This window comes from Buteo buteo, chromosome 15, assembly GCF_964188355.1.
Source record: "Buteo buteo chromosome 15, bButBut1.hap1.1, whole genome shotgun sequence".
In the NCBI taxonomy this organism is placed as follows: Eukaryota; Metazoa; Chordata; class Aves; order Accipitriformes; family Accipitridae; genus Buteo; species Buteo buteo.
This window is the reverse complement of record NC_134185.1, coordinates 25,492,969-25,517,477: the sequence shown is the minus strand read 5'-3', so window position 1 is coordinate 25,517,477 and position 24,509 is coordinate 25,492,969. Positions and strand designations below refer to the sequence as shown.

Here is a 24,509-nt window from a genome sequence, read left to right as displayed (position 1 = left end):
AAAAGAAGGAACAACATGGGGACAGAGAACGAGAGAGGCTTGTTAAAAACACAACACTGGGCTGAGGCACATCAAGGGGAGGAACACCGAGCCCTGCAGAAGTTGGAAACCAAAGGCAGTTACAAAGATTTTATATCAAAGACACAGAAGTGCTGTCGTCTTGTATTTTAATGCAAAGTTTAATATCAACATTCTTTTAAAGAGAAGGAAAAACCCAACCTGCTACATATTTTTTAGCTCCCCTCATTCCTTGGCTCCTCAGAGCATGGCCAAGGCTGGCTCCTGGGAGAGCGCTGCAGATAACCCACACGCCAGCCTGCAGAGCCCCAGCACGGCCGCAGACCAGGGCACCAGCCCGCACCACCGCCTCCGACAGGATCGGTGCAGACCCGCGGTCTGGCCTCCTGGTGTCAGGGACAGACGAGCGAGGTGGTGAGGAGGTAGCAGCACAGCACTGGGAAAGGCACGCGGCAAAACGTCCAACTAAAGCCCGAAAGAAACAATCAAAAAAGACCAGGTTTCACTTTCAGTTCTTTTAAATAAGTATCTCGCTAGATGAAAAACCATTTGCTACAACCGTTGCAAGGGTAATTGAAAATGAGCTGTTCTTTGAGCAGATGAACCAGGGAAGCCCTGTCTTCTGTGGCTGAAGTCTCCGGAGGGTGAGCACTGGTTGCAGCTTTTCTGGCAGCTGAGTCTGTCTGTCCCACTGCCTCCTGTGTCAGAAGTGCTGAACTCGCCTCCCACAGCCAGACTGCCTTAAAGAGCCAAAGTCAGAGCACTCAGGAGCTGCTCAACAAAACAGGTAGGAATTTAGCTTGGTGGTGATTTCTGCCTCTGCCAAGTTCAGCTGAAATTTGTGAGTGGGTTCAAGAACATACTGTTCTTGCCTAAAATTTGTTCCATAGGAAACAAGGCCGAGGCAAAGAAGGTGCAAATTAAAGACGATTGCTTTACGGAGAAGTAACGCTTGACCCTTCCTGAGAAAGGCACCTCCTCATGAGCACTCTCCTGCCCAAGGGCCAGCACAGCTCAGCGAGCAGAGCTTCCCAGGACAGCCCCCGAAGGATGCCCTCCATGCCGGCATGCTCAGGCATGGGGCAGCCTGAGAAAGCCCTGCTGTTAGCCCCCCCAGAAAAACCTTTATAGAAACCTCTGTCCTCCAAGATGGTGTACCTGCTGGCAAATACACTGCTACATAAATTTGCACCATGTATCTTCTCCTAGTGCCAGTTCTTCTGACAATATATAAAAATAAAAGCCAGTCCATTTTGTTAGCAGTCACTGTGTGCATATTTAGCAACTTTAGCCAGTGACGCCAAAGTCCTCTTCAATAACGCTACAAGGCCAGATGGCTCGCAGTCACACATCATAAAGTCTTTTCTGCTATTTCCATCTTGTATTTACCCAGCTCAGTGTGTAACAGCTACTGGCGTTGAAGGCTTCCTTTTTCAGAAACATCTGTGGTTTTGATAAGTCTTTGTAGGTATGGAAAAGCCTGAAGTCCTTCAGCTCCAGTTCTCGGAGCAGACTGTACCAGTACCGCACCACAGCACTGTCATTGCCGCTGACCTCAAACCCAGGCCAGTGGATGTGCACCTCAAAGACCAGCTGTCCTATCTGCTCCACAACATCTTCCAGGATCAGGTTTTCCAAAATTTTCCACTCAGCGCTCTCCACGTCTGCCTTGAGGACATCAATCTGCAACAAAAACACCATTATTATGTGAAAATGAGAGGCTTTGTGATTATTGCCAGTAACATCTGAGGCCAGGCTTGTCCATTTTATAATATACATAACTGTTCTTATGTACAATTCCTTTCATATTAAAAAAAAATAAAATTAAAAAATCTCAGAGCATCCTGGGGCTAACATGGACAGTATGTGAAGTTTCATGCTTGCCTGTTCACAGCTCCCCTCCTCCTGCCTCTGACTCCTGATCGAAAAAGCTTTGTACCCTGAGGTGTCCAATGTAGCTCATCCTACGACCAAAGCATGTTACTGTTCCTTCACAAATCTTGTGGTGGCATCAAAGCTATGGAAAAAAAGCAACCCACCTAACTAAACAAAGACACTAAGGCATTACTGTTCCTTACTTCTCCATCACAAAATCCTACGACAGAACAAAACGCACCAGCAGTGATTACCTGCGCCGCAGTAGAGCGAGGTCCTCGTGCCCCAGATGCTACGTGCACCACACGAGTGCAAGAGAAGACCAAAGTGAAATGAATTCTATGAGCAGCTCAGGTCACCAGCTACCCAGGGCCAAGCTGCCGCCTGAAGCTTTTGCAGGCATCACTACGGATGCTGAGTGAGGAGAACCAAATCAAAAGAGAATTATGCAAAGAGTCTGAAGGGTTTTTAAGGGCAGCTCCTCCAAAGAAAAAGGGATAGCAGGAAGGAAGCTGTGAGGCTTTTTGAAGGGAAAAATACATCTAATAGAAAAGCACCCTGTTTTAGTTTTAGACCATTATTTAATTTTGTAGGAAGATATTTGGCAATCCAACTTCTCACAGCCCAACACAACTGCGGGCTGACTTTGCCTAGAGATTAGCTGTGGGAGGGGAGTTGTATGCTTTAAAAAAAAAAAGAGCATTTCATCACAGTTTCACACCTGGTAGAAAACGATGCCCGCAGTAGTGGTCACAAGCTGCAGAGCTCAAGGTCCTGTGTTTCCCAGAGCCGAACAGGGGAAAATCCCCTGCCGTGAGAGCCAGCTTTACCTGTGCTGGTTCCACCTCAGCTGCTGCTTCTGCCCATCTGCTCATGCTCAAGATGAGCTTGAAGTAAAAAACTGAAGACTTTATTTAGCGTCCAGAATAGTAAAAAAAAAACCCAAAACAAAAAAACAACAAAAGAACCCAGATTCTCGCCGGCAGCCTACCCTAACCATCAGGGTGGTGTCGGAAAAGGCACCTGTGCAGGTACAGGAAAGAAATTTTGGCAGGTGATGTAAAAGCATTGCCAAGGCAACTGCTTTCCTAAACTGTGCCACCCCAGGATGCCTCGCCGGCATCAGGCCATGCCCCATCCATGCTGGTGATATAGAGAACTAACTGCTTATTGCTTAATGATTGTCTCTCTGTAACTTTACACACCAAGGACTGGTGTTTGTCAAGGATTAAGCCTGTCAGAGACTGGTACTTGGCAGTGATGAGCAAGAAGGAACCATGAGCGATCACAAAACTTAATTAAATGTTTGATGAATTTACGATCTTGTCAAGAAGGCACAAGTAGAGGCCTTGCTTGAATAGATAGGGCCGGAAAAGATAAGAACTCCTGCCTTTGATCTCATCATTGTAGATAATTTAGCTTAAACTAGCCATATGGTTCTACACCACTAATGAAAACTTAGATAATAAGAGCGCTAACAAGCACTGATGTATCAAAACATGTGAAGGACCATACTGCACAGGATCACCTGAGGAGGGTCAAAGAGCGGACAAGTGAGGAAGACTATGGAAGACCACCAGAGGACTCCTGAAGACCACCAGAGACCTTCAATGCGCCTGTGTAAAGGACATTTGCATGTGCTAATAGTTTCTGGGAAAACTAATGAATATGTATAGCATTTCTCAGAAATCTAGTGAATAAGTATGTAGAACATAGAATCATAGAATCATTTAGGTTGGAAAAGACCTTCAAGATCATCGAGTCCAACCATTAACCATGCCCACTAAACCTGACGGTGTGCACGATAGGTGGAGCGATCCCCCGTGCATCCAGTGCTGCTAATAAAGAATACCTACTTAATAGTTAATCAAACTATCATGTTAGTTTCTTTGAATCACCGGCTGGGGCCCTGGCTTGCAGACCCCTCTGCCCAGGGCTGCAGGGCAGGGGTTGTGCTGCGAGCACCTCTCCCGTACAACCAGAGCTCTGCTTCGCACGGGCCACAGCCAGAAACCAGGGGACCACGGCAAGGGGAGGCCACGTCTACCTTCCCGTGTTCTCTGGGTGGCCGACCGGAGGCACCAGGGTCTGACTTGCCGCGGTGCGGAGCGCTCACAACCATGTCAACCCTGCTCTGGGGCTGTGCTCCAGTGCTACCGACGGGCACGGGACGGCAGGAATCGGTAGGTGTCAAACGCTTGCCGCGTCTGGTCTCCATCTGTAAAATGAGGGTATTAACCATTGAACGCCCTCTGCAGGGTGCAAGGCTTGTGCCCCTGAAGGGCTGCAAGACTTTTGTGGGACAAGCTGTAGAATAGCTGAAAACAAAACGCTGCATTTTCAGAGCAGGACTTGGAGAGTGGGACTTGAATGAGGTCCACAGTCACAGACCAAATAATAACAAGCCAAGCCGCTGCTTGTCTGCTCATTAAGGCGGCATTGTGCCTCCTCCACGCTGAGGGAGGCAGGGGGCCACTGGAAAATGACCGAGGGATTACGGAATTAAAGCCCGTATTGTGGCACATCCACATGGGGAGCAGAGAGGAAGGTTGCACAGACAACCTTAGTTCTGGTATTTCCTAACTTGACTCTGCAACAAAGAGCCTGTCAGTCTGTCCGTCCGTGGGTCAGTGAAACAGTTTAACATAGCACTCCCTCGGGTTCAAGGGGAGGCTGAATGTAAATGATGCTGCTCGTGACATTTCAGCTGAGAACTACTTTATGGTTGAGCTCACTTGTTTTCCTTTATACATTTAAAGAGGTTACTTATTTTTCAGGTACCAACTCACAGCTCTACCTGTAATGCAATTTCATAGGTAGTTGATTCCACATGGGTGCAATTGCCATAGGACCGTGCCGCAGGACTTCAGAAACCACAGATTTTTATCTTTGGGAGAATTCTGTGACTTTGAAAGGAGATAAATTATTCAAAACCTTTTTTTTTTCAGGGGGGCAGGGGGGTCAAATGTTTCTAAGTATTTGCTTTTGTTTTCCCATGATCTTGCTTTATGGCACCAGTGGGACATCTTTTTCCCATGGTAATGTTTCCAGCCATCATCTAGGTTGGTTTGTTTTTCTCTTGTGACACTAACTGCTGCTCTGGCTGCTCAGCAGGCACTCTGTACGCTCTGCACTGTATTTGCAAAATTGTTCCGAAAGGTGGCTGCTAACCAATGTTTCAGTTGGATAAAATGAGTTACCACAATAACTGCTTAAACACATACCGAAATGACCAGGAAACAAACACAAGGGTAGTGGGGATGTGCTGCATACACAAACCAGAGGCTCTTTGTCGCCTTCAGTGCCCTGCACTGCTCAAGAGACCTGGAGGGATGAAGGTACCTGCCTCTACCCACCAACTTTTGTGACTGCCTTGCAGGCAAGGCATCCATCTCATCCCGGTCTCCATTTTATGCCATGGATAGGGTAAAATAAATAGCAGAACAGCTTTGTGTCAGAATATCTGAGCGAATAACAAGCAACCTGCTAACACCGAACACAAGTTTTGTGATGATTAGACCGCTCAGGAGATATTTACCATCAGTGATAAGTAGCGCACTACTGATAAGAAATGCACTACCACCTTTCAGATGCCTTGATTCAAAGTGCCAGTGAAAGGATTAGTGGACAAATCTATAAATTCAGAGCTCTAATTCACCTGGGAGCGCAGCTGGAGTCTGGTGCTGGGAGTAAATCCTGGAGGGCAAAGATCTACAGCGCCTGAAGGTAAAGGATAGCAGTCGATTGCCCACCAGTTTCAACTACTCACAGACTAAGGCTGGTTCCTCTTATCTTCCACTAATCCTCTTGTCTTCCACAAACTAACTAGATTATCAGAGAAAAGTAAAAAATGTGGATTTTTTAATGTTTTCTCAGTTTAGCTCCCTTGAAAAAGCACTGCAGCATTGTACCAGTTACACTTGGAGGAAAAAAAAGGCCTTTCCTCATGTACAACCAAGCATATAAAACAGCTGAAAAAGAATGTGTTTTAGTTAGTGAAGGTTCACACGTACTGTATAAAGGCTCATTTCTTCTTTTTAGGGTAATGACTTGTTACGACTGTGCATCATTTCCTAAATCAGAGATCAGAGCTCTGTTTGCCTTGATCGTTTTTGAAATACCAAGGTTAACGGGAGTTTCAGGCTCTGTGCTGCCCCGTGGGCACCATTTAAAGCTCCCCATGGAGAAGAGTCAATTGAGAGTGAGTAGCTGGAGGAAGCAATTTAGCTGCATTACTTCCAGCACGAACTCAGCATGTGAAAGCGGCAGCCAGGAAAGGCAAAAACAGCAAATGCGACACAGGTCAGGTAAGGAGGATCCCTCCGTTTCTGTGGGAGCAGCTCTGTGGCGTAAGCTGGGAGCAGGGAGAGGTGAGCTGGTTACAGCTCTCAAGTAGAGGAGCGGAGCTCAGATCCACCCTGGTCTCCTGAACCACAGGATTTGAGGCTGTGAGAAATAACCCTATGCTCCGGCTCCCTGATAGCACGTTACCTTTTTGACATCAGCTGTACAGCAAGACGAACTCTAGAAAATGCTGTTTAATTCATATTTTGATAGCACACGACTTTGCAGGTAAAAAACAGGTTCTTGAGTGAGGTTTTTTTTAAACATAGCTTCCCTCTTTTCCTATCTGCAACCTTTCGGCATGATACTTCCCTCACTTTCTTTCCTTTCAAAATGCATCCACAGCCCGTCCTCGCCAGCAGGCCACGGCACGGATGTTAAGTCCCTTTCACTCCCTTTTATTCCGAGCCGAGGCTGTAATTGATGGCAGACAGGATGCCACGTAGCCTAATAGCAAATTACACTCCCAGCAGCTTGCGACTGCCTCTCGCCATGCTCCCTGTGATCGGTGGGAGGGGGAAACCATCCCGTCTCTCTCCGAGCCATCCGGCAGGGAGACTGGGACTCCTGTGGGCACAGTCTGAGCAACATGGATACTGAAATCAGGAGAAAAGTCAATCGCTACTGGTCAGTGATGTACAGCTCCAAACAGCAGCACTTCTTCAAATTACCTCCCTTCCTTCCTACTCACTTTTACACCCCCCTCTGTGATGGTCCGTTTGGCCAACTTCAAAATGACTCTGGGACAAATGTGTCATTTGATATTATTCATTCCCAACGTGACAGATCGGGCACATCTTCAAGTATCTGCTTAAGGCATCAAAGCCACAAAGCCAGTTTGTGCAGTTGGGTGCTTACATGGTCTTTGGTCTTTTTTTACAGTAAAGGGCAACTGTCCAGTTGAAGTCACTCATACAATATACACATCACCAAAACAGAAAACCGGCAGCGAGTGCAGATGAGCTTTGTTCCTCAGCTCTCACCACTGATCCTCCTCAGCCTTGTGAGTGCCAGTGAAGTCTTTTTTTTTCTCCCCGTTTCAGTGATGTGCTTCCATGAAAGCATTACACAGCAGGAACAGGATATTAAGTCATTTTATGTTTACCACTTAAGCTGGAGAAAATGTTTCAAAATCATATTAAGAAAACTTATTTGACTTTCTCTGATGGCCAACCTCCAGTATAGCAACAGCTTGCCAGAAGCAGTAATGGCCCCAGACAGACAAACGTACCCATCTGGAAAGCCCATCCAGTGCACACAGGAGGCATCAACCTCAGCTGAGTGCTCAGGAGCACTACCAGCACTTTGCCCATGCTGTCCCATGAGGGACTGCTCCCGGCAAGGACCCATGCAGGCACCTCAAGTGACTCCCTCCCACAGCCGCAGAGCCCAGGTGTGAGGGCGACCTGGCACTTTTATTCCCAACTTCTTCCCTTGGTCTCTGATGCCGAGATGTTTCCCACATACTCTCTCTATCTGGAAGCAATTTCTCTGTGAAGACTCATTACAGAAAAAGAGACACACACACCCCCTGCTTCTGCCCAGCCCAGTTAAGTGATGCCACTTACTCCAGTAGACAGGCAGAGAAGAGGCCTTTTAGCTGGCAGGAGGTTTTTTCAATGCAACTTTACCAGAGGACAAAATAATCTCCGGACAAACAACTCCCACCTGACTTAGATCATCAGCATTGCCTGAAATCCTTTCTCCCTGGCTGCATTTGGTCAGGAGGCTGCAGGGTTTCACCTGCGGTCTTCCTGCCATCACAAACATCTTTCTTCACCGCAGGATTAATTCTTGGCACCTTCCTATCTTACCTCATGCTGGGCGCCGGACCAGCCAGAGATGGCAGCTCACTAGTTAATCATCTTCTGGTCATAAAATAATACATGTTCATGATTTCTAGGCAGGTGCTTCTACAACTTCAAAATAGTCACCCCCAAGCCTGAACTGATTTTCATACAGGTTTGATGGGTTTAGCTAGCATTACACTATAATGAACTTTAAGCTAGAGGTATGGTGCTTAACATCTTGTCTAGCTTGCTACCCAGCAAGACCAAGGCTCCTGTACAGTGACCCAGAGAACAGGATCTACAAGCCCTCAGCATGGGGCAGGCCAGCACTACACACAGACAATGCTGAAGGAGAGGACCTTCCCCTCACAAAAATTCTGAGCATCAAAGGTCTTGGTTTCCCATCTCTTTAAACCGAGACCAGTCTGCAGACCAGGCAACAGGAACCTCACCACTAGCTGAGGACTCAAAGTGATGCTTTCTCAGAGGAAACAGGGTGAAGAGCCACCATGAGGACATGAGCCCCTAAACAGTGACTTCCTCGCCTACTCAGAGTGGCAGCAGCTCACTAGTGTGCATCCCTGCTCAGAAACACTGTGCCCCAGCTCCCATTTGCACCGTGTTACCTTTTTCAGTTTGCACTGCTCTTCTGCTGTACAGAAAAAGACGAGAACATCCCCTCACCAGGTCCCTCAATCCAATGGCTAGATTGCACAAGTGGGAAAAATCCCCAAAGGGAGCTGCAGAAACCCTGATCTTAAATTATTTATCAGCCTGATCATCAGCAAGAGCTCTGCTCACCAAAGCCTGTGCTGCAAACAGACACTTTAAATATTGTATTTATTCCACCAGCAGCCAACAGCCCAGGCTGGCAGCGCAGCCGCCCCGCACGCAGCCCTGGCCGAGCACACGAGTTGCTTTGCAAAGAGTGCATTCAGCCATCTAATCTCACAGGAGATGTCCCGCTGCCCGCTCCCCCTGCAAAGGGGGGAAAACCCTTTCATTTCTGTTCTTTTGATCTTCTCTGCCAGACGCTGCTGGATGCCTGTGGGAACGGATGTTTACTCAAAAGAATAAATGCCGTACACTGGACCCTCAAGTCTCTTCATTAAAGGGGAACAAACATTTGCAGTCTGTTTGTGTTGCCCCGGCACCAAGCGAGGACAGTGGGACCCAGCTCCGTGCTTACATAAAGCCACGTTATCCCAGCCTTGCTGAAGGCGAAAGCCAGCAGCAATACGACAAACGCATCGCGAGGGGATGAGGGGGCAGTCGGCCCAGGAGGTTTGCGTTAGAAGGCAAATAGTTAAGCAGCGATCAATCCCGAAGCCCTGAGGAGCAAGACCCGCGAGTGTGTGCACACGTGCAAGGGACAGAGGGCTTAGGCTACTGTAAAATGGTTGTACATAGTAAACAGCATTTTGGCTGCAAGATCTGCTATTGTTTATTAATGCAGTGCCTGTGGGGGCCTTCAAAATGTAAGTAATTGAAGAAAGGGCTCAGAGTCCCACCTTCAAGAAATGTTCACCACACCTTAAAGAATGTCTCTTGCAGGATGAGAACATGCAGCCCCGGTATAACCGAGCAGCTCCAGTTAAATCTGCTGGAGGACCTGGTTCCCATCTGCACTAGCCAGTGCAATAAAGTCCTTTAAGACTACACCTCTTCATGGGGTTCTACTTATTTCACTCCATTTCTGGTCCAAGGTGTCAATCTGCCTCTCTTCTGCTTCACTGTTTGTCTGCCCACTCTGCTGTTCGCTTCCAACCATGGCAGGAAGAAAGCTGCGCGTTCCTGAAAACGTGAATAAGGAACACCCTGAACTGTGTGCACGACTGTCAGATTTCACTGGGGACAGGCAGTGAGGAGGGGGAAAGAGAGCTGCTGTGGCTTTGACCTCTGGATTTCAAATTTTTGAGAATGGAGGGATACCTTAAACTGCTGTCAGATCAAAAATGAGACCAGAAAGGATCCAGACACTAAGGTGAAAGTATTCAAACAAGAGATGGCCAATTCCAATGACAAGAACTTGTAAACAGTGACAGGAGGAGGGATGAGCTACTAGGGACAAATGTGGAGGGAAAAAACCTACTTTTTTTCAGAGAGCTCCTAAGTGCTCTGGATAGGGCATTTATCAAAAGAACTTGTTAATGTCAATTGCTCCCTGGAAATTTTGAGAAAGATGGGCAGCGGAGAAAGACCAGGATGCTTATGGAAAGGGGGTTGCTCTCAGTCCTCATAAAACCAGTGTCACGTCATGGATCACCACCCTGAGCAGATATTCAGCACCTTGGCCAAATTAAAACCGTACAGATTCACACGACCGTGCTTAAGCCAGTGTTAATGGCTTAAGCAGGAGCTGGGGAACATGAACGCAGGTCTGAGCTCAGCAGGTGCCCTGCATCTGGTCCCACCTTCTGAAGCAGGGCAGGCTCCCCAGGCTCCTGCCGAACTCTGGTTTCGGTGGGAGGAGGGAACCAGGAGTGACTGGTTTCTTACAGCAGCAGCATACCAATGATGACTCCTTGGTGCCTGCAGCCAGTGCCGTGCTCTTCTGAATGTAACGTTTGACACTGAAATAGTGGTACGCTGCTGCTGCTGTTGAAAAGAAGGTGGAATGGTGTAATAGCGCACCGAACTGTGCTGGGAATTGCACGCAGCTTGTGCAGCCCTCTAGTAAAGCTGGGGGAAGACAGATTTTTTTAATACCTGATTTTTGCTGAAGGGTCTTAACAACCACAACAAAGGCAACAGAAAAAGAAAATAAATCCCTAAAAAAAAATCCTCCTTCCTTTCTAATTTTTAGCAGACAATAATATGCTTCGAAAGGGCTTTTGGTTTTTTTTAAAGATGACCTGCATAAGTTCTGTTTTAATAGTGAGATGCTTTCATTACAATTCAGGCATTGCACTAGCCCTTTTCCTAGGAGAAGAAAAGGCTGTAGATCACACCACATTCAGCCAATGGTATCATTAAAAAGATCTTCGCTCCATGCCTGACAATTGCATACTAAACAGCACCTTCAGGTTGCTCCCTAGAACCACCACTGTTCTTAAAAATATCTTGAGAACCGCTCCTGGTGGAGAGAATTTAAACGAGGCAAAAGAAGATATAAGGGACTAAAAGAAAATCTCCTAAAGGAATGCGTATGAGGCATTCCTGGAATACAATGCAGAGAGTGGAAGAGGTGGGGAGCAGTAAATCACTGTCCAAAGATCTTTGCTTCCAGAAACATGAGGTTGTCAAGCCCATTTCTCCCTGCAGCCAAACTCTTCAATCTAGTTACAATTAAAATACTTTATGCAGCAGCAGCCCCAGCTGACTGAGCAAATACAGAGCAATTACCACCTTGATTTCATTATCACTAAAATTAAAAAATATATACATCCAGGAAAGGAACACTGTGTCAGGAGCTTGTAGATTACTCAGGGGCAACCATTACAAGGTTACAGAAGACAGCATTTCCAACTGCAGCTGGAAACATCTGCATCAGTTTGATTCTCCCTTTTCAGCAAATGGAGTAAAATTTGCCAACACACTGACACACCCCCAAACAAAAGGTTCACACATGGCAACGGTTAGTGCTCAAACTGCAGCTCTGCTGTAACTCTAAGGAAATCAGCTGCATTATACAGAGAATGAGTTTGGCCCAGCATGTACAAAGATAACCTCAAAGGGACTGAATGTGTGTGTTATGGGCAATAAGTCTCACAAGAACTCATAAATCAAATTACAGAGCTAGAGGCAGATGCTTATTGTACAATAACGTGCTCTCCACAACTCTGAGCTTTTGCTCTAATGGGATGACTTAAAAGAAAAAAAATTACATTTTCTGGCTAGCTTGCCCAATGTTATTATCTCCAACGCTCTCCCTTTCAGCCCAACCAGCACGGAAATCAGGCACGTGAGATGGGTTTGCAGAACTTTTAAGTCTTGATCTCAGGACTTGTTAGACAGATGCTGAGAACAGACAGCACCTCAAACGGACAGATGCTGAGCACAGAGCTGAGTTTGTGGGCAAGTCACTCAAGATGGGATGCACCTCACCCAGCCTTAGATATCTAAACCCAAACCAGTTGCCCAAGCTCCCTTTATAGACCCCTGGGAAGAACAGGAACTTCTGAAGGGCAATTTGAGATGTGCAGGTCACATCATCCAGCCTGTTTTAACCATCTGCTCTTGAATGAGATGAACTGCACCTTGATGGTTTCCCTTGAGTTTATGAGGACCTCAACAGCTATCTCAAATGTAGAAATTTAAGTTAATGGAGGTGAGTTCCATGTTCGTCCATCTCCTGGCAGGTCATTTATTTAGCCTATAAGCTCTTACAGCTATGGTATTACATCTGCCTGGTGCAAAAGGGTCCAGTGCTAACATGGGACTTTACTGTGTAGTTACTCCTACAACAAATAGGCCAGGACCAGCCATTTACACTTGAAAAAAAGCAGTGCTCTGGGACAAAACTTTTTCTACTGTGCCATGCAGAAACTGATATAACAGACAGACAGTCTGGTATGTCCACATAAAAGCAAATGAGATGACAAGCAGTAGCAGTGCAGATGCTTCCAGGGGAGGAAGGGGAATAATGCTGTCAGAGCCTGAGCCTTAGCAGAGACCCAGCTGGGACTTCTGAATAGTACTGACTGCTCATGCTCCAGCTGCAGGAGGGGCAACGAAGCACTAATAAGATGTTATGGGAAGTACAGGATCTCTCATGTTGGAGGAGGCTTAGAGAGGCCAGTATGATAACCCGACCAAAGCAAAGGCTGTTCTTCACAAATATATCTGGATGGTACAAATATATCTGGATGCTAAATAACAGCTGCAGAAAAAGGGCCACTTAAGCCTAAAGACCACTGACTGCATAAGAAAATTTGGATGTGAGAATAATGAGACTAAAAACCAGATGAAGGGTGGGGTTTTTCCCTCTAGAATTGAGATTCTGGAAAAGCCCCAAAGCAGCATAATAAAGCAAAGAAAAAAATAAGCCCTTTCAAGAAAAAACTCCAAACATTTACTTAAGGATTTGTATGATGCAGTGATTCAAGAGATCTGGTCTCATTTGGACTTTCTGACACTAAGCTAAACGTAGCAGAGTGCAGATCTGAACCTGTGCCTCCCGCTCCAGCAAGGTGAAGGGGGCTGTTCCCCGGCTGCAGCACCAACAGTGACAAGGACTCACATCCCTGCAGGAGCTCCCAGGCTTCTGAGCTCCTGGCTTCTCATCCCACGCTCAGGCTTCCACAACGGGACATAGACCAGTCTGCAGGTGCTCACCAGCCAGTACTGAGCACCTTCTGTGAGTTAAGATGGCAGCTGAGCTGAGCTTATAAACACCGCTGGCATCCACACGCTGAACTTGGGCACAGCAGCCCCTTAGTGAATGTAACTCACTCTAACTAACCCCCAAGCTCCCTGTGCAACACCTAAGTCTACCCTTGCAAGGGATAATCAAAGTTAAATGATTTTGTCTAAGCAGGGTCAAGAATTCAAAAGACTATTCTTGCCCTTGCAGTCCACAGGTATGTCTAGTAAAGAGTAATTGCATGGATTTGGCTGCTCCAAACTTGAACATGCACTTTTCCTAACCTGGAGAGTTAATTTTTTTGTTTTGTTAATCAAACCTCCAAGTATATCTACGTTGATATACAGTTTTCCCAGGGCTTTTATTTTATATTTATTTGTGTACTGCCAACAGAGCCAAATTTAAACAAAAATGGTAAATTGATTTTCTTTAATCTTTGCTCTTTCACACCAGTCTTCACAAAAGTGCAGCCAAAATAGACTCTATGGTATCTGCTTTAAGAGAGGAGCAAGTGATAAATTACTTGCCTAGGTGAAGATGAGGTTATTAATCAAAATGGCTTCAGGGTGTAGTGTTTTGAAGTTGTGTCGAGTATTATATAACAGGTGACAGGAAGAAGGTTTTTCCTTTTGAAACCCTAAACCTAAACCTGTTCAATAAAATGAAGCAGACACCTGTTAGCCAGGCTGTCACAGAAAAAAAATCTTCATGAAGAGCCAGTGTAAATTAAAGCCTTCAAATCAAAATCAGGACTTAAAGATTGTTTTGCGTTTCTTTTCATACTATACAACGGCACAGTTTGGTGTCTTACACAATTTGTTCAAGACATCTTGAATGGCAGGAGTTGACCACAACTCTGCTGTCCCCTGAAAGTTACACCTATGAGCACTTCCTGATTAAATGAAGGTTTTACTTTGCATTCACAGACTCTCCTTTCCAGCTTAATTTGTTCTCCAAGAAAACAAAGTTTTCCACTGCTGAGCTCTACTGCCAAGGAATGCAAATTCATAGCACTTACTGATGGCATCACATGAGATTTGTCCTACAGAGCTCCAGAAAGAGGAAAACTACTACTGAAGTAAGAGTTTGCATGTGTGCACACGCATGATTTACTCATGCATGCCCATTCAGGACAGAGTGAACTCTTGCTTGCTTCTGCTGCTCAGGGCCTTTCTGTCAAAGTTTTTTAATTTTGCTTTATAGCATAACCTTTGGAATACAGAATATATGGAGTAGCTTGGTTTGAATTTCTGGTTAAGGATTAGGACTTCTTGTGGAGGGGATAATGCTGGAGTGAGGGGAGGGAGCTTGCATTTCCATACAGTCTTCCCCTTATAGTTTTATTGCATACTAAAATCTGGGCTACATGGAACATAGCAACCTCCTGAGGAGGACACTGTACCATACACAACACAAATCTATGCTGGGAGTAGGTGAATGGTTTATTTACACAGCTGAATTGGCCTCCTTGTAACTGAAATTCAGACTGATGATCCCCTTGCAAGACCATGGAACCAGCTGTGACTAGTCTAGAAGAGCACTGGGATATATTTTTGACACTGCCTCCCACAGTAGTCTTGTATCCAAGCCAGGACGGTACAGTCTGGATGAACAGACAACCACACAATTAAGAAACCGGTTGGACGGTCGGGCTCAGAGGGCAGTGGTTAAAGAGTTGTACTCTACCTGGAGGTCACTTACAAGTAGAGTGCCACAGGGTCTATACTAGGATTCATCCTGTTTAACATCTTTATCAGTTACCTAGAGGAGGTGTTAGATGACACTCTTGCCATGTTTGTGCATGACACCAAATTGGTGGGACCAGTCAATACACACATTTAAGGGCAGAGCTGCCATCCAGAGGGACCCAGACAGGCTCAAGGGATGGGCTGGCAGGAACCTGATGAAATTCAGCAAGGACAAATGCCAAGTCCTGCACCTGGGGAGGAAGGACCACCTGCAATGACACAAGCTGGGGACTGCCTGCCCGGCTGGGGAGCAGCTCTGCAGAAAGGTCCTGGGGGTCATGGTACGAAGAAGGCCAACAGCATCCCAGGACGCATTAACAGGAGCATGGCCCGTAGACCAAGGGATGTGATTATCTCCCTGTACTCAGCACTTGTAAAAGTGCATCTAGATCCTACATCCAGTTTTGGTCCCCACAACACAAGACAGACAATGATAACCTGAGGTGAGTTCAGCTGGGTGCCACCAAGATGGCTGGGGACTGGAACACTTGACCTGCAAGGACACACTGGGGGAATGGGGCTTGTTCAACCTAGGCAGGAGGACTGGGACTGGGGGAGGCTAACATCAGCCTGTAGAGCCTACAAAGAGGTCATCAAGACAGCAGAGACAGACTCTTCAGCAGTGCATAGAAGTAGGACAAGAGACAACAGGCATAAATGGAAACTGGGTGCTTTCAGACTGGATATAAGGAGAAACTTTTTCACGATGACGACAGTCAAACAGGACAACAGCTGGCCCAGAGAAGCTGTGCAGTCTCCATTTTGGAGACAACTCAGTGTTTTTTAAGACCAGAGTGGGTAAAGCCTTGAACAACCTGGTCTGACTTCACAGCTGGGCTCGGTTTGAGCAGGGGATTGAACTACAGCCCTCAAGATCCCTTCTGACTTGCATTATCCAGTGACCCTGTATGAAGGAAGTTCCCCATCCAGCTATCACTAATCCATGGGGAACACCAGCACTATAGCATCCTTACCCCAGTAGAGAATATGAAAGTGAAAGCTTTCACAAAGTTGAACTCTACTGCAATAAGAAAGAAAATCTTGTGCATTCACTGGCTTTCTCCCATTTTTCCGCTGTTCATCAGCAGTGCACTACAGAGTATGCAAGTTCAGCAAAAAAATTGGGGCAGGGGCGAGTAGGAAAGATGAGCAAGATCAATTTTTACATCTTTATCCTTTCCTGTGGCTGATAAAATACTGCTCTTCTCAGAAGATACACCAGTAAATTTTCAGTTTAGATTTACGTACCAGGAAATAGGACTCTCATGACATCCTTTGGAGATTATTCCAGGGCTTAAAAGATTTCACACTCTAACAGTTCCCCAAAATACTCTGACTACATGTTTCCTTTGTCAGTCTCATCCTAATATAGTACTAGATAAATCCTCTACCTCCAGGCTATTTACACTCCCCAGAGAACTGAGGACTGTTACGCCACATAGCCAATTAGAAAGATCAAGTTCTTTTAATCTTTCTTCAAATCCACTAACAGCAAAAACCTGTTTGTATTTCTTGCCATAATATCAGGATAGGTTTCCCTTTCTGTGGATGAGGTCCCAGTACTGACTGCAGAATATCAGGCATGCTCTCATCTGAGCCAGAGTGTAAATGAGCCCATCCAAGTTCTTTGATTCCCTTGCAGACAAAACCCCCAAATTGCATGTTTTCTTTTGAAGGCTACAACGGCAAGAACTCCAGGAGGCCTTGTCTGTCCTCTCTTCATCAGCCCCATCCAAAATCTCTGATGTCAGTGGAAATAGTCTCAATCACTTACAGCGTCTTGGATCAAGTCCCAAATCTTAAAGAATAAAGGCAAGGAGAAAATGAGGCATTAACTTCAAATGCAGCTGCCTGGAATTCCTGCCTTGAAGTGGGAAGAGAACGACTTTGAGGGTAGGCAGAAGGATTTTTAAAATTAAAAAGAATGGGATGAAGAGCATGTTTTAACTTTCTAATTGAAAAAAGTGCTTTGGAAAATACTCTGTGAAACTGTTTTGAATTAACTTATTTATTCAGTCAAGGGAACATTCCAGTCACATTCACCGGAAGAATAAAAGCCTGAATGTCACAATATTTACTTTGATATTCTCTTCATAAATTGGAGCTTATCGGTGTCTTTATGCAACATACAACTTCTCAGGCTGCCTTCCAAATTACAGAAAAACTAAACAGAACAATGTGAGGAGAGTCAGCCCGTTCAGGTATTTCACAAATAGGAAGTAACAGAAGATTACAAAGTGTATAACTGCTTTAACCTCACTGGGAGAAAGGCAGCTCCTAACTTCACTAGCGCCATCGTTTTGCACAGGGAAGCTACCTGAATGCTAATAGAGCAAGAAGCTGTATACACTTTTCATAATGTGCCAACACACTTAACCAGATCCTATGCCACGTGTACACAGCTAGAGGAAAGCCTGATTGCATGAGTTACATGTGCATTATGTTCCTTGGCCTTCCAGCTGGCTGCTTTCATGTCAGGTAACTTTCACCCAGAAAGCTATACACTCAGAATTCATAGCTACACCATTCTCATTCACAGAAGGTCTTACAATCACTCTGTACTACCATGATTACCTGAGAACTGACTGTTTGCAGCAGGTTTGGTATATCGCAAGACTCATACACTTTCTGGATCAGGTCATTAAACATTCGATCTGTGACTAATTCTTCTAAAATCAAAACAATCAATGTAAGGCACATGTCAAAGGAAAGTCATCTCTCTTTCCCCAGATGTTTCACTAATGCACAGCCTAGTATAGTTACAGTATGACTAAGAAGTAGGAAAAAGCTTCTTTTTTCTGCTCTTATATTCAAAATGGTCCAATCAGTAGAACTGAACCAAAAGAAAACACTGAAGAAAAGCAAGAAGTGAACTGAAAAGGACATCTTTCATTTTATAATAACAAACCAAACAAACATTGCACTGCTTGCTTTGTAAATCTTGCAGAAAAGCTCCTCCTTAGCTCAGGCTGCCTATTTCTTAAAAAACAAAGACAAGCAGAACTAGCTGCAGGCAATGAAGTATATTAGCATTTGAATTCATGCTTGTATGTTCTCTGAAGGAAAAACTCTCTTAAAAGCAACCTAAGGAGCTTCCTCAAATGTATTCTGGCAACAGTTATTTGAGACTTGAAGATTTCTGATGTCTTTAAGGTTCCTTAAAAACAAACTGGGAAATGGTAAAAAAACCCACAGATTCCTGCCAATTTCAAAACAGGATGTTTTTGTTGTTGATGACTGTAATTAGGACCAATGACCTTGAAAATGTAAACAACCCATCCATTACCTCTTCTCTTCTAATTATTGTTGCAAATATTTTTTTTTTCTCTTTATAAACTTGGCTGTATGAGTACTTTAGTGCTCATACTCAGGCAAAGACCAGAACTTCCACAGCACTGAAAATACTAGCACCCAAGGTCACCAGCTAGTTGAAGGGAAAAGGAAGGAAGGGAGAAAGAAAGTATTTCGTATATAGCTAGTGATTTAAAATCAAGGTGGCTGTTATCAGCACACAGAAAAAGCAAGACAGAAAAGGCAGCCCTAAAAGAAATGCATTACAAGTATTGCTGAAGACCGACCCATTGTCAGGAGATAACCTTGGAAAGTGCCTGAACTCCCGAGACAGCAAGGAGAAAGTTCTGCAGCTTTCCCAACACCTAATCCTGCAGCCGGAAACCTGACCCTCAAGTCCTTACCTTCTGGTGTCCAAATTCATTCAATATTGTGCCCAGCTTCTTTGTGTTGCTGTGAAGTTTATGAGCAGCAATGGCTGGATTGGGATCCCTCCAGTCAATGGACAAGCGATGATACCAGAGGTGCCGACCCTCCTGAACATGTGCTGACTTGATGCTGGGGTCAAAGCGATGCACCTCGCATCCGCTGTTGGCCATGCTGATCTCAAACTGGTTGTCATCATTGCCTAGCCTACGAAACAAACAAACAAAAAAAAGTAACTATTAATGCTGCAAAAAGCACTATTAGTGAGTAGGACATTCTGAGGATTCATAGTAAAAGAAGGTAAAATCCAACCTATTTGTTTCTGAAGCAAAGCAGAGGAGCTGTTGTGCTCCTTCTTGGGATATATCCACAGCACTGAGCACAATCTAACCCTAATTCTGCCAAGATAACCAGAAATAAATTTAAGGGTCCACAATAACACCTGCTGAAGATTTGGAATAAGAAGTTAAAGGAAATTTAAAGGAACATGTGTTTTTTTCCCCAATGTCACATTCATAATTGACCTTAAGAAACTTTTAATGAATTTTTTAATTTATAGAATGAAACCACTGGAGTGGATTGGATGAACTAACCTCACCAGAAAATCCAAGCTCAATGCAATATACCGCATACAATTAGGAAGAAGGGCTCCTTTCAAGGTAAGAACTAAACCACTTTTAGACAGGCTGATAACCTTCCCAAAAAGATTCTTCTTAATTCAGAAGTTGAGATCATTTATAAGAAAGTAAATTAAGTGTTAGAACCTTTGTGCTGTCATTATTCCTCTATTCATATTTTATATTCATATGTATTACTCCATTTTCAATTTACTTTTTGTTGACAAGATTACAATATGTTCCTTAGTCCCCACTGCACAAACTTCCAATAACCAAGCCATAAGCAGAAGAGCAAATACATTTAAAATTTATACAATACTGTTTTGTAAAAATCAGGCATATTTCCCAACATGTCTGTAATCTGGTGTTACAAGGATGAGCCACAATGGCCACCAATAGGGACAAGACGCAAGAACCAAATGCCTCTCTTTCTCTGTGCACAGGAAGAAACAGATAAAAAAGCAAATTTTAAAATAACCCTTCACAACAGTAGTGGAGTTTTTACACAGACTTAAGAGAAAGATTGCTGCTAATTTGGCAAAGACCTCAAAGAAGAAGAAAAACTAATAGCCCCATCATACCGCAGTGTTGTCTCAGTCCCAGTCTCTGCAAGGAGAAGATGTACTTTACAAGGCTGTGCCATAGTCCCACCTCCTACAGTCCATTGGTTCAACAGAAGGTACACTAAAACTAAAAAATTCTGGTATTTACCATGGCAATCACATGTCTGGACGACAGGCCTTCCCTACTGCATAAAACAGGATGTCCTCTTCATTCCTACTCCTCCAAGTTTGTTCCAAACATGGTTCAAATCATGCACTAAACCTTAAACTTAATCAAAATTATGCTGTTGGATATACACACATGTAGTGCTGGGAAGCGAATCAAGATTTTTAAATCAGCACTTCAACCAGTTGTACTAATTGAGAATATCCACTATGTACTCTTAAGCATGGCATTTATCTATCATACACAAACCATTACAGGACAGTACTCTTAGAGCTTCTGCCAGAGCACCTGCTACACTACACCACACCACAATTATCCTTAGAAATGGTGTGAGTCTGAAATAATTCTGGCTATTTGCATCAATATGTAAAACATAACACATTTTAGATCATGCTACACTATGGTACAACATTAAGCCAGCACTAAATGTTTTTCACAGATGACATACTGGTAAAATAAAATGAATCCAACTCATGAAACAATATTTGGAAGAGCTTATGTTTTAGAAGTTACCAATACAGTATGACACTTGCTCTAATACTGGCTAAGCACAGCATAATGTTGCCCTATTAGAAGGTTTTCTAACCATCTTCCCTTCAGGTGTCCTGGGAAAGTAGGAGGAGACAGGGTTTGGAAAAACAGCCCAGCGTCCTTTTAAGAACAACTCTATTTCACAGGATTACAGCCTATACAGCCATGTAGGAGGAAAAGAGAGGAGTTTTCTTTTAATACATTCAACACACATTAGGAAAAAAGTTCAGAAGTTAACCAAGTGAATCGACATATTTGTTCGCATGTGGCTTTCTACAGAAGGGACACTGATGAACAAAGACCAGTGTAATCCCTTAGGAATGAGAAGCTGGCTAAAAATGAACAACATGCAAATTGTTGGGGACAGTTACAGCATTAGAGTGATGAGCCTACCAGCAACTGACAGACACATGAGTCCGTGACACACTTCTAACTGTACCAGCTGGTACAATCCAGAGGGCCAGATGCTTTTGATGTAGACAAACCTCAGGCTGCCTCCAGACAGACTGCTATTCATGTGGACTGCAAAGGGAGGTTCACAGTGGTGCAAAACAGGAAAAAAACATATATAGATGAGGGTGAAGAAGGTGCTGATATATCTTCTGGCACTCTAGCTAACAGCTCAAATTTATGCCTGAAGAGAGATCTAACCAACAGCAAACATTTAGGAGAGAAAAATGACTCCAAAAGAACCGGTTTGAAAAATTCCTGGCTCACATGTGATCACACTAAGGGCTAATGCAGCATGAAAAAAGTAAACAAATGAGGTCTCCAAAGGAAGATTTTGTGTTACTTAAAAAGGGACTATGATTTTAAAAGAAAGGTGTGGAGGTCACAAAAGAGTAGAGAGACCCTTCCTCACCGTCAGGAGAGAGCACCTGCTGCCTCCGGCAACAGCAAGATAAAAAGTGCTAAAGACCTATTTTTACTGTAAAGGAGAAGAGGGGTCGGTTACAGAGTCGGCAGTCGCACACAGTCCCCTGCAGCGGGGATAGAGGTGGGCTCCCAAAGCAGCAGGACCAGCACCTGCGGGATGGGCTCTCCGAGCCTGCATGCCAGCGGGAAGGAAGGGCTGGCTGGCACTGCTCCCCCCGGCAGCGGGGCAGGGACGCTGACCCAGGGCAGAGCGCAGCACAGCAGGGAGCAGTGTCCCTTGGCTGTCCCCTGCTCCCAGGGTTGGCGGAGGGTCACAGTACACAGAGCCTCACGCTCGGAATAAACACCGGGCTGCAGCTCGCACCGAACGGAGCATCCCACCGGCCCCCGCGTCATCCTGGGGCACAGCGAGCGTGCAGGTGGCACAAAAGATGCTTTTTCTCCTCCGGCACAGCTCTAGTGGACACCAGCTGATCCAGCCCGATAACCGCAGGTACTCCAGCTCCCACGGGGACCACAGGACAGAGCTGTAAGAACATGCATGTTAAGGTCCAGCTTTCCCTTTCTGTGCTCCTTCTCCTCCCCGTCTTTCTTAAAGGAAGATAACTGAGCTCTGAAGCTTGGGGGGGGGCGGGGAAAGCATCTCCTGCTTGGATCCTAAAGCCCCTACACTTTAAGATCCACCTGAAAGGGCTTTTATACAGAATTGCAGCGAGTCTCTCCAAACCTCAACTGGTAAGTTTCCGAAATCCTATTCATTTATATTATCCCAGCGTGAGTGCCTGCCTGTGGTGTTTGTAACTGACTTAGCTTAATCTAAGCAGATTTAGCACTAATAACTAGAGCTCACTAATGCATATTGCAATTATGTATCATACTGGGAAATCCTGTCCCCCAAGCAAAAACATTGCTGCCTCCCAGCAGTGGAAGCAACTAATACTAAAAAGATCTCCAGACATTTCAGCCACTGCTTGCTCCCATTCACAAGTAACCTTTTCTAGAGCATTCAAGAAGGCAAAGCCTCAGCAGCATGTTTTGTTCCATTTTTAATGATATATGGATTTAATTCAGAATTCCCAGTAACACACTGAACTTTCACATTTGTCCTCCATCCATCCTCTCCACAGAGAATGTTCTTCATTGGAAGCAGCTGCTCCCCCTTTGCTCTTTATGAAGTATATGAGATAACAAAAATGTTTAAAGGGGACTTTTGTCTTACTCAGAACAAAATTACTTTTCTGCCTGTGATAAACTAAAGGGAGTGAGTCTGAGAGAAGAATTATGCAGTAACAAGCTCCAAAGGCTGCAGAAGTAAACTGGAGGATTGAAGACTGCTCCTCCTTAACCTCAAATATTTTCCTTTTATTTTTTAGCTGTTTCATGTGATGCATCACGGTTGGGTATTTACTGCACATGTGTATCTGATGATTGATGGGAGAACCAACATCAACTTCAATCTCTGCTAAGCCCTGCTGTTCCATCAGTACAGAAAATCTGGCATTCAGGCTCCCCATACCATACCCAAAACAGCACCACATATAAAGCACTGGTATACATGCACTAGCTCAGATTTGTTCAAAACCATTAGCAAGTTAACTTTGTGCTGGTCAGCTTTGTGCCAAATCTGCATTTCCTAGCACAGATGAAGTTAACTCTGCATTGTGCCTACTGGCCAATTCAACAAAAATACTGTTCTCGACCCACTCTTGGTCCGTAGTAAGAGGGAAGAGGGACATTAATAATACAGGAGCTCAGGTCTAATATTAATGATCATGTAACTTGAAGGGCAAGTCTAGATTAATTCCACTGAACTTTGAGTACTTTGCTAAGACATCTAAAGTCAGCAGCCACATTATCCCAGACTTCCTCTATAATCAAAGGAAAGCTACACCTACCTCCAGAACGTTATTTAGCTTAGCTGATTTTCCACCTGAATGTGCATGCCTCTCCCTACTGATTACTAGAAGGAGCCGCAGGCAATGAGCCAGTACTACAGTCAAGCAGATGAAGTCTGGACCTGAGCATGGGATAACACAACATCTCTCCTAACTTTCACAGGAATGTAAAAAACTGAGGGAAAAAAAAATATCATATAAACCTACATTTTGCATTAAAACCAGGTAAGTATAATTTGAAGCAGATTGCAAAGAACATTCAGAAAATAAGACGCAACAGCAGTCAAGAGGAGTTTGCTCTCTGTATATGTGATTTGTCTCTAAGGGGCATGTTATTGTTGTTCTGCCACAGAGCAATGCAGCTGAACAAAACCTGAGTGCCCCTCACCCTTTGAGGATTTTGGTCTTTACAGCTCAATATAAACTCAATCCAAATACAAACCCACCCAAATTAACAGAAAACACTCCCTTTAACTGCAGTGCACTCTACATCCACTTTACGTTAATTGCTGGTGTTAACTGCCACGTGCTAATCACTAAGAAATGCCACCCAGACACAGTTCCTTGATATCCACCATTTGTAAACCCACAGCAGCAAAATCACAGAAATAAACTGTGCTGGTTCAAGGGAATTAAGCCTTTCAATACATTTCTAACCTAAAGCTGGCTCCCAGCACAGCAAAGACAGCTTTATTAGGCAGCAGCCATGTGGTTATCTGTGTGAAACAAGCTCCAGATCCCAGCGATCATTCTCGTAATGCTGATGGGTAATGCAAAAGGCCAGTGGCCTGATGAACTCGAGAGAACTGACCTCCCTCGTCCTCCCGGGAAGCAGAGTGTTTTATTAGCAGGGAAACAGGCTGCATTTGTGGCTTTATTACCTGTGAAAGCACTTGTTCTGTGAAGAGTGAAAACTTCAATCTCAAGTGCTGTAAACATCATAAACGCTACAAACATTTTGAAATAAAGCCGCAACATCCTTTATTATTATCCCTTCGGCACATGTCACCCCTGAAGTGCTTAGCAAACACACTCTCATAAGGAAATGTACTATTTTGTCCCAG

General features: G+C 44.7%; 1 protein-coding gene across 2 annotated transcripts in view; it reads right to left on the bottom strand.

Annotated features, from left to right (window-relative positions):
- Positions 1 to 158: 158 nt before the first annotated feature.
- METTL24 (methyltransferase like 24) overlaps positions 159 to 24,509 on the bottom strand; it is a 49,718-nt gene continuing 25,367 nt past the window's right edge. The window contains exons 1-3 of one of the 2 annotated variants that reach the window (XM_075046392.1): positions 19,996 to 20,063; positions 18,776 to 19,004; positions 159 to 1,701 (exon numbers count right to left, since the gene is read on the bottom strand). In XM_075046392.1, coding sequence (XP_074902493.1) covers positions 1,387 to 1,701; positions 18,776 to 19,004; positions 19,996 to 20,057 — 606 coding nt within the window. In that variant the 5' untranslated portion in view covers positions 20,058 to 20,063 and the 3' untranslated portion in view covers positions 159 to 1,386. Of the gene's footprint in view, positions 1,702 to 18,775; positions 19,005 to 19,995; positions 20,064 to 24,509 lie in introns of those variants that run through there. The other variant, XM_075046391.1, reaches the window with a different exon arrangement.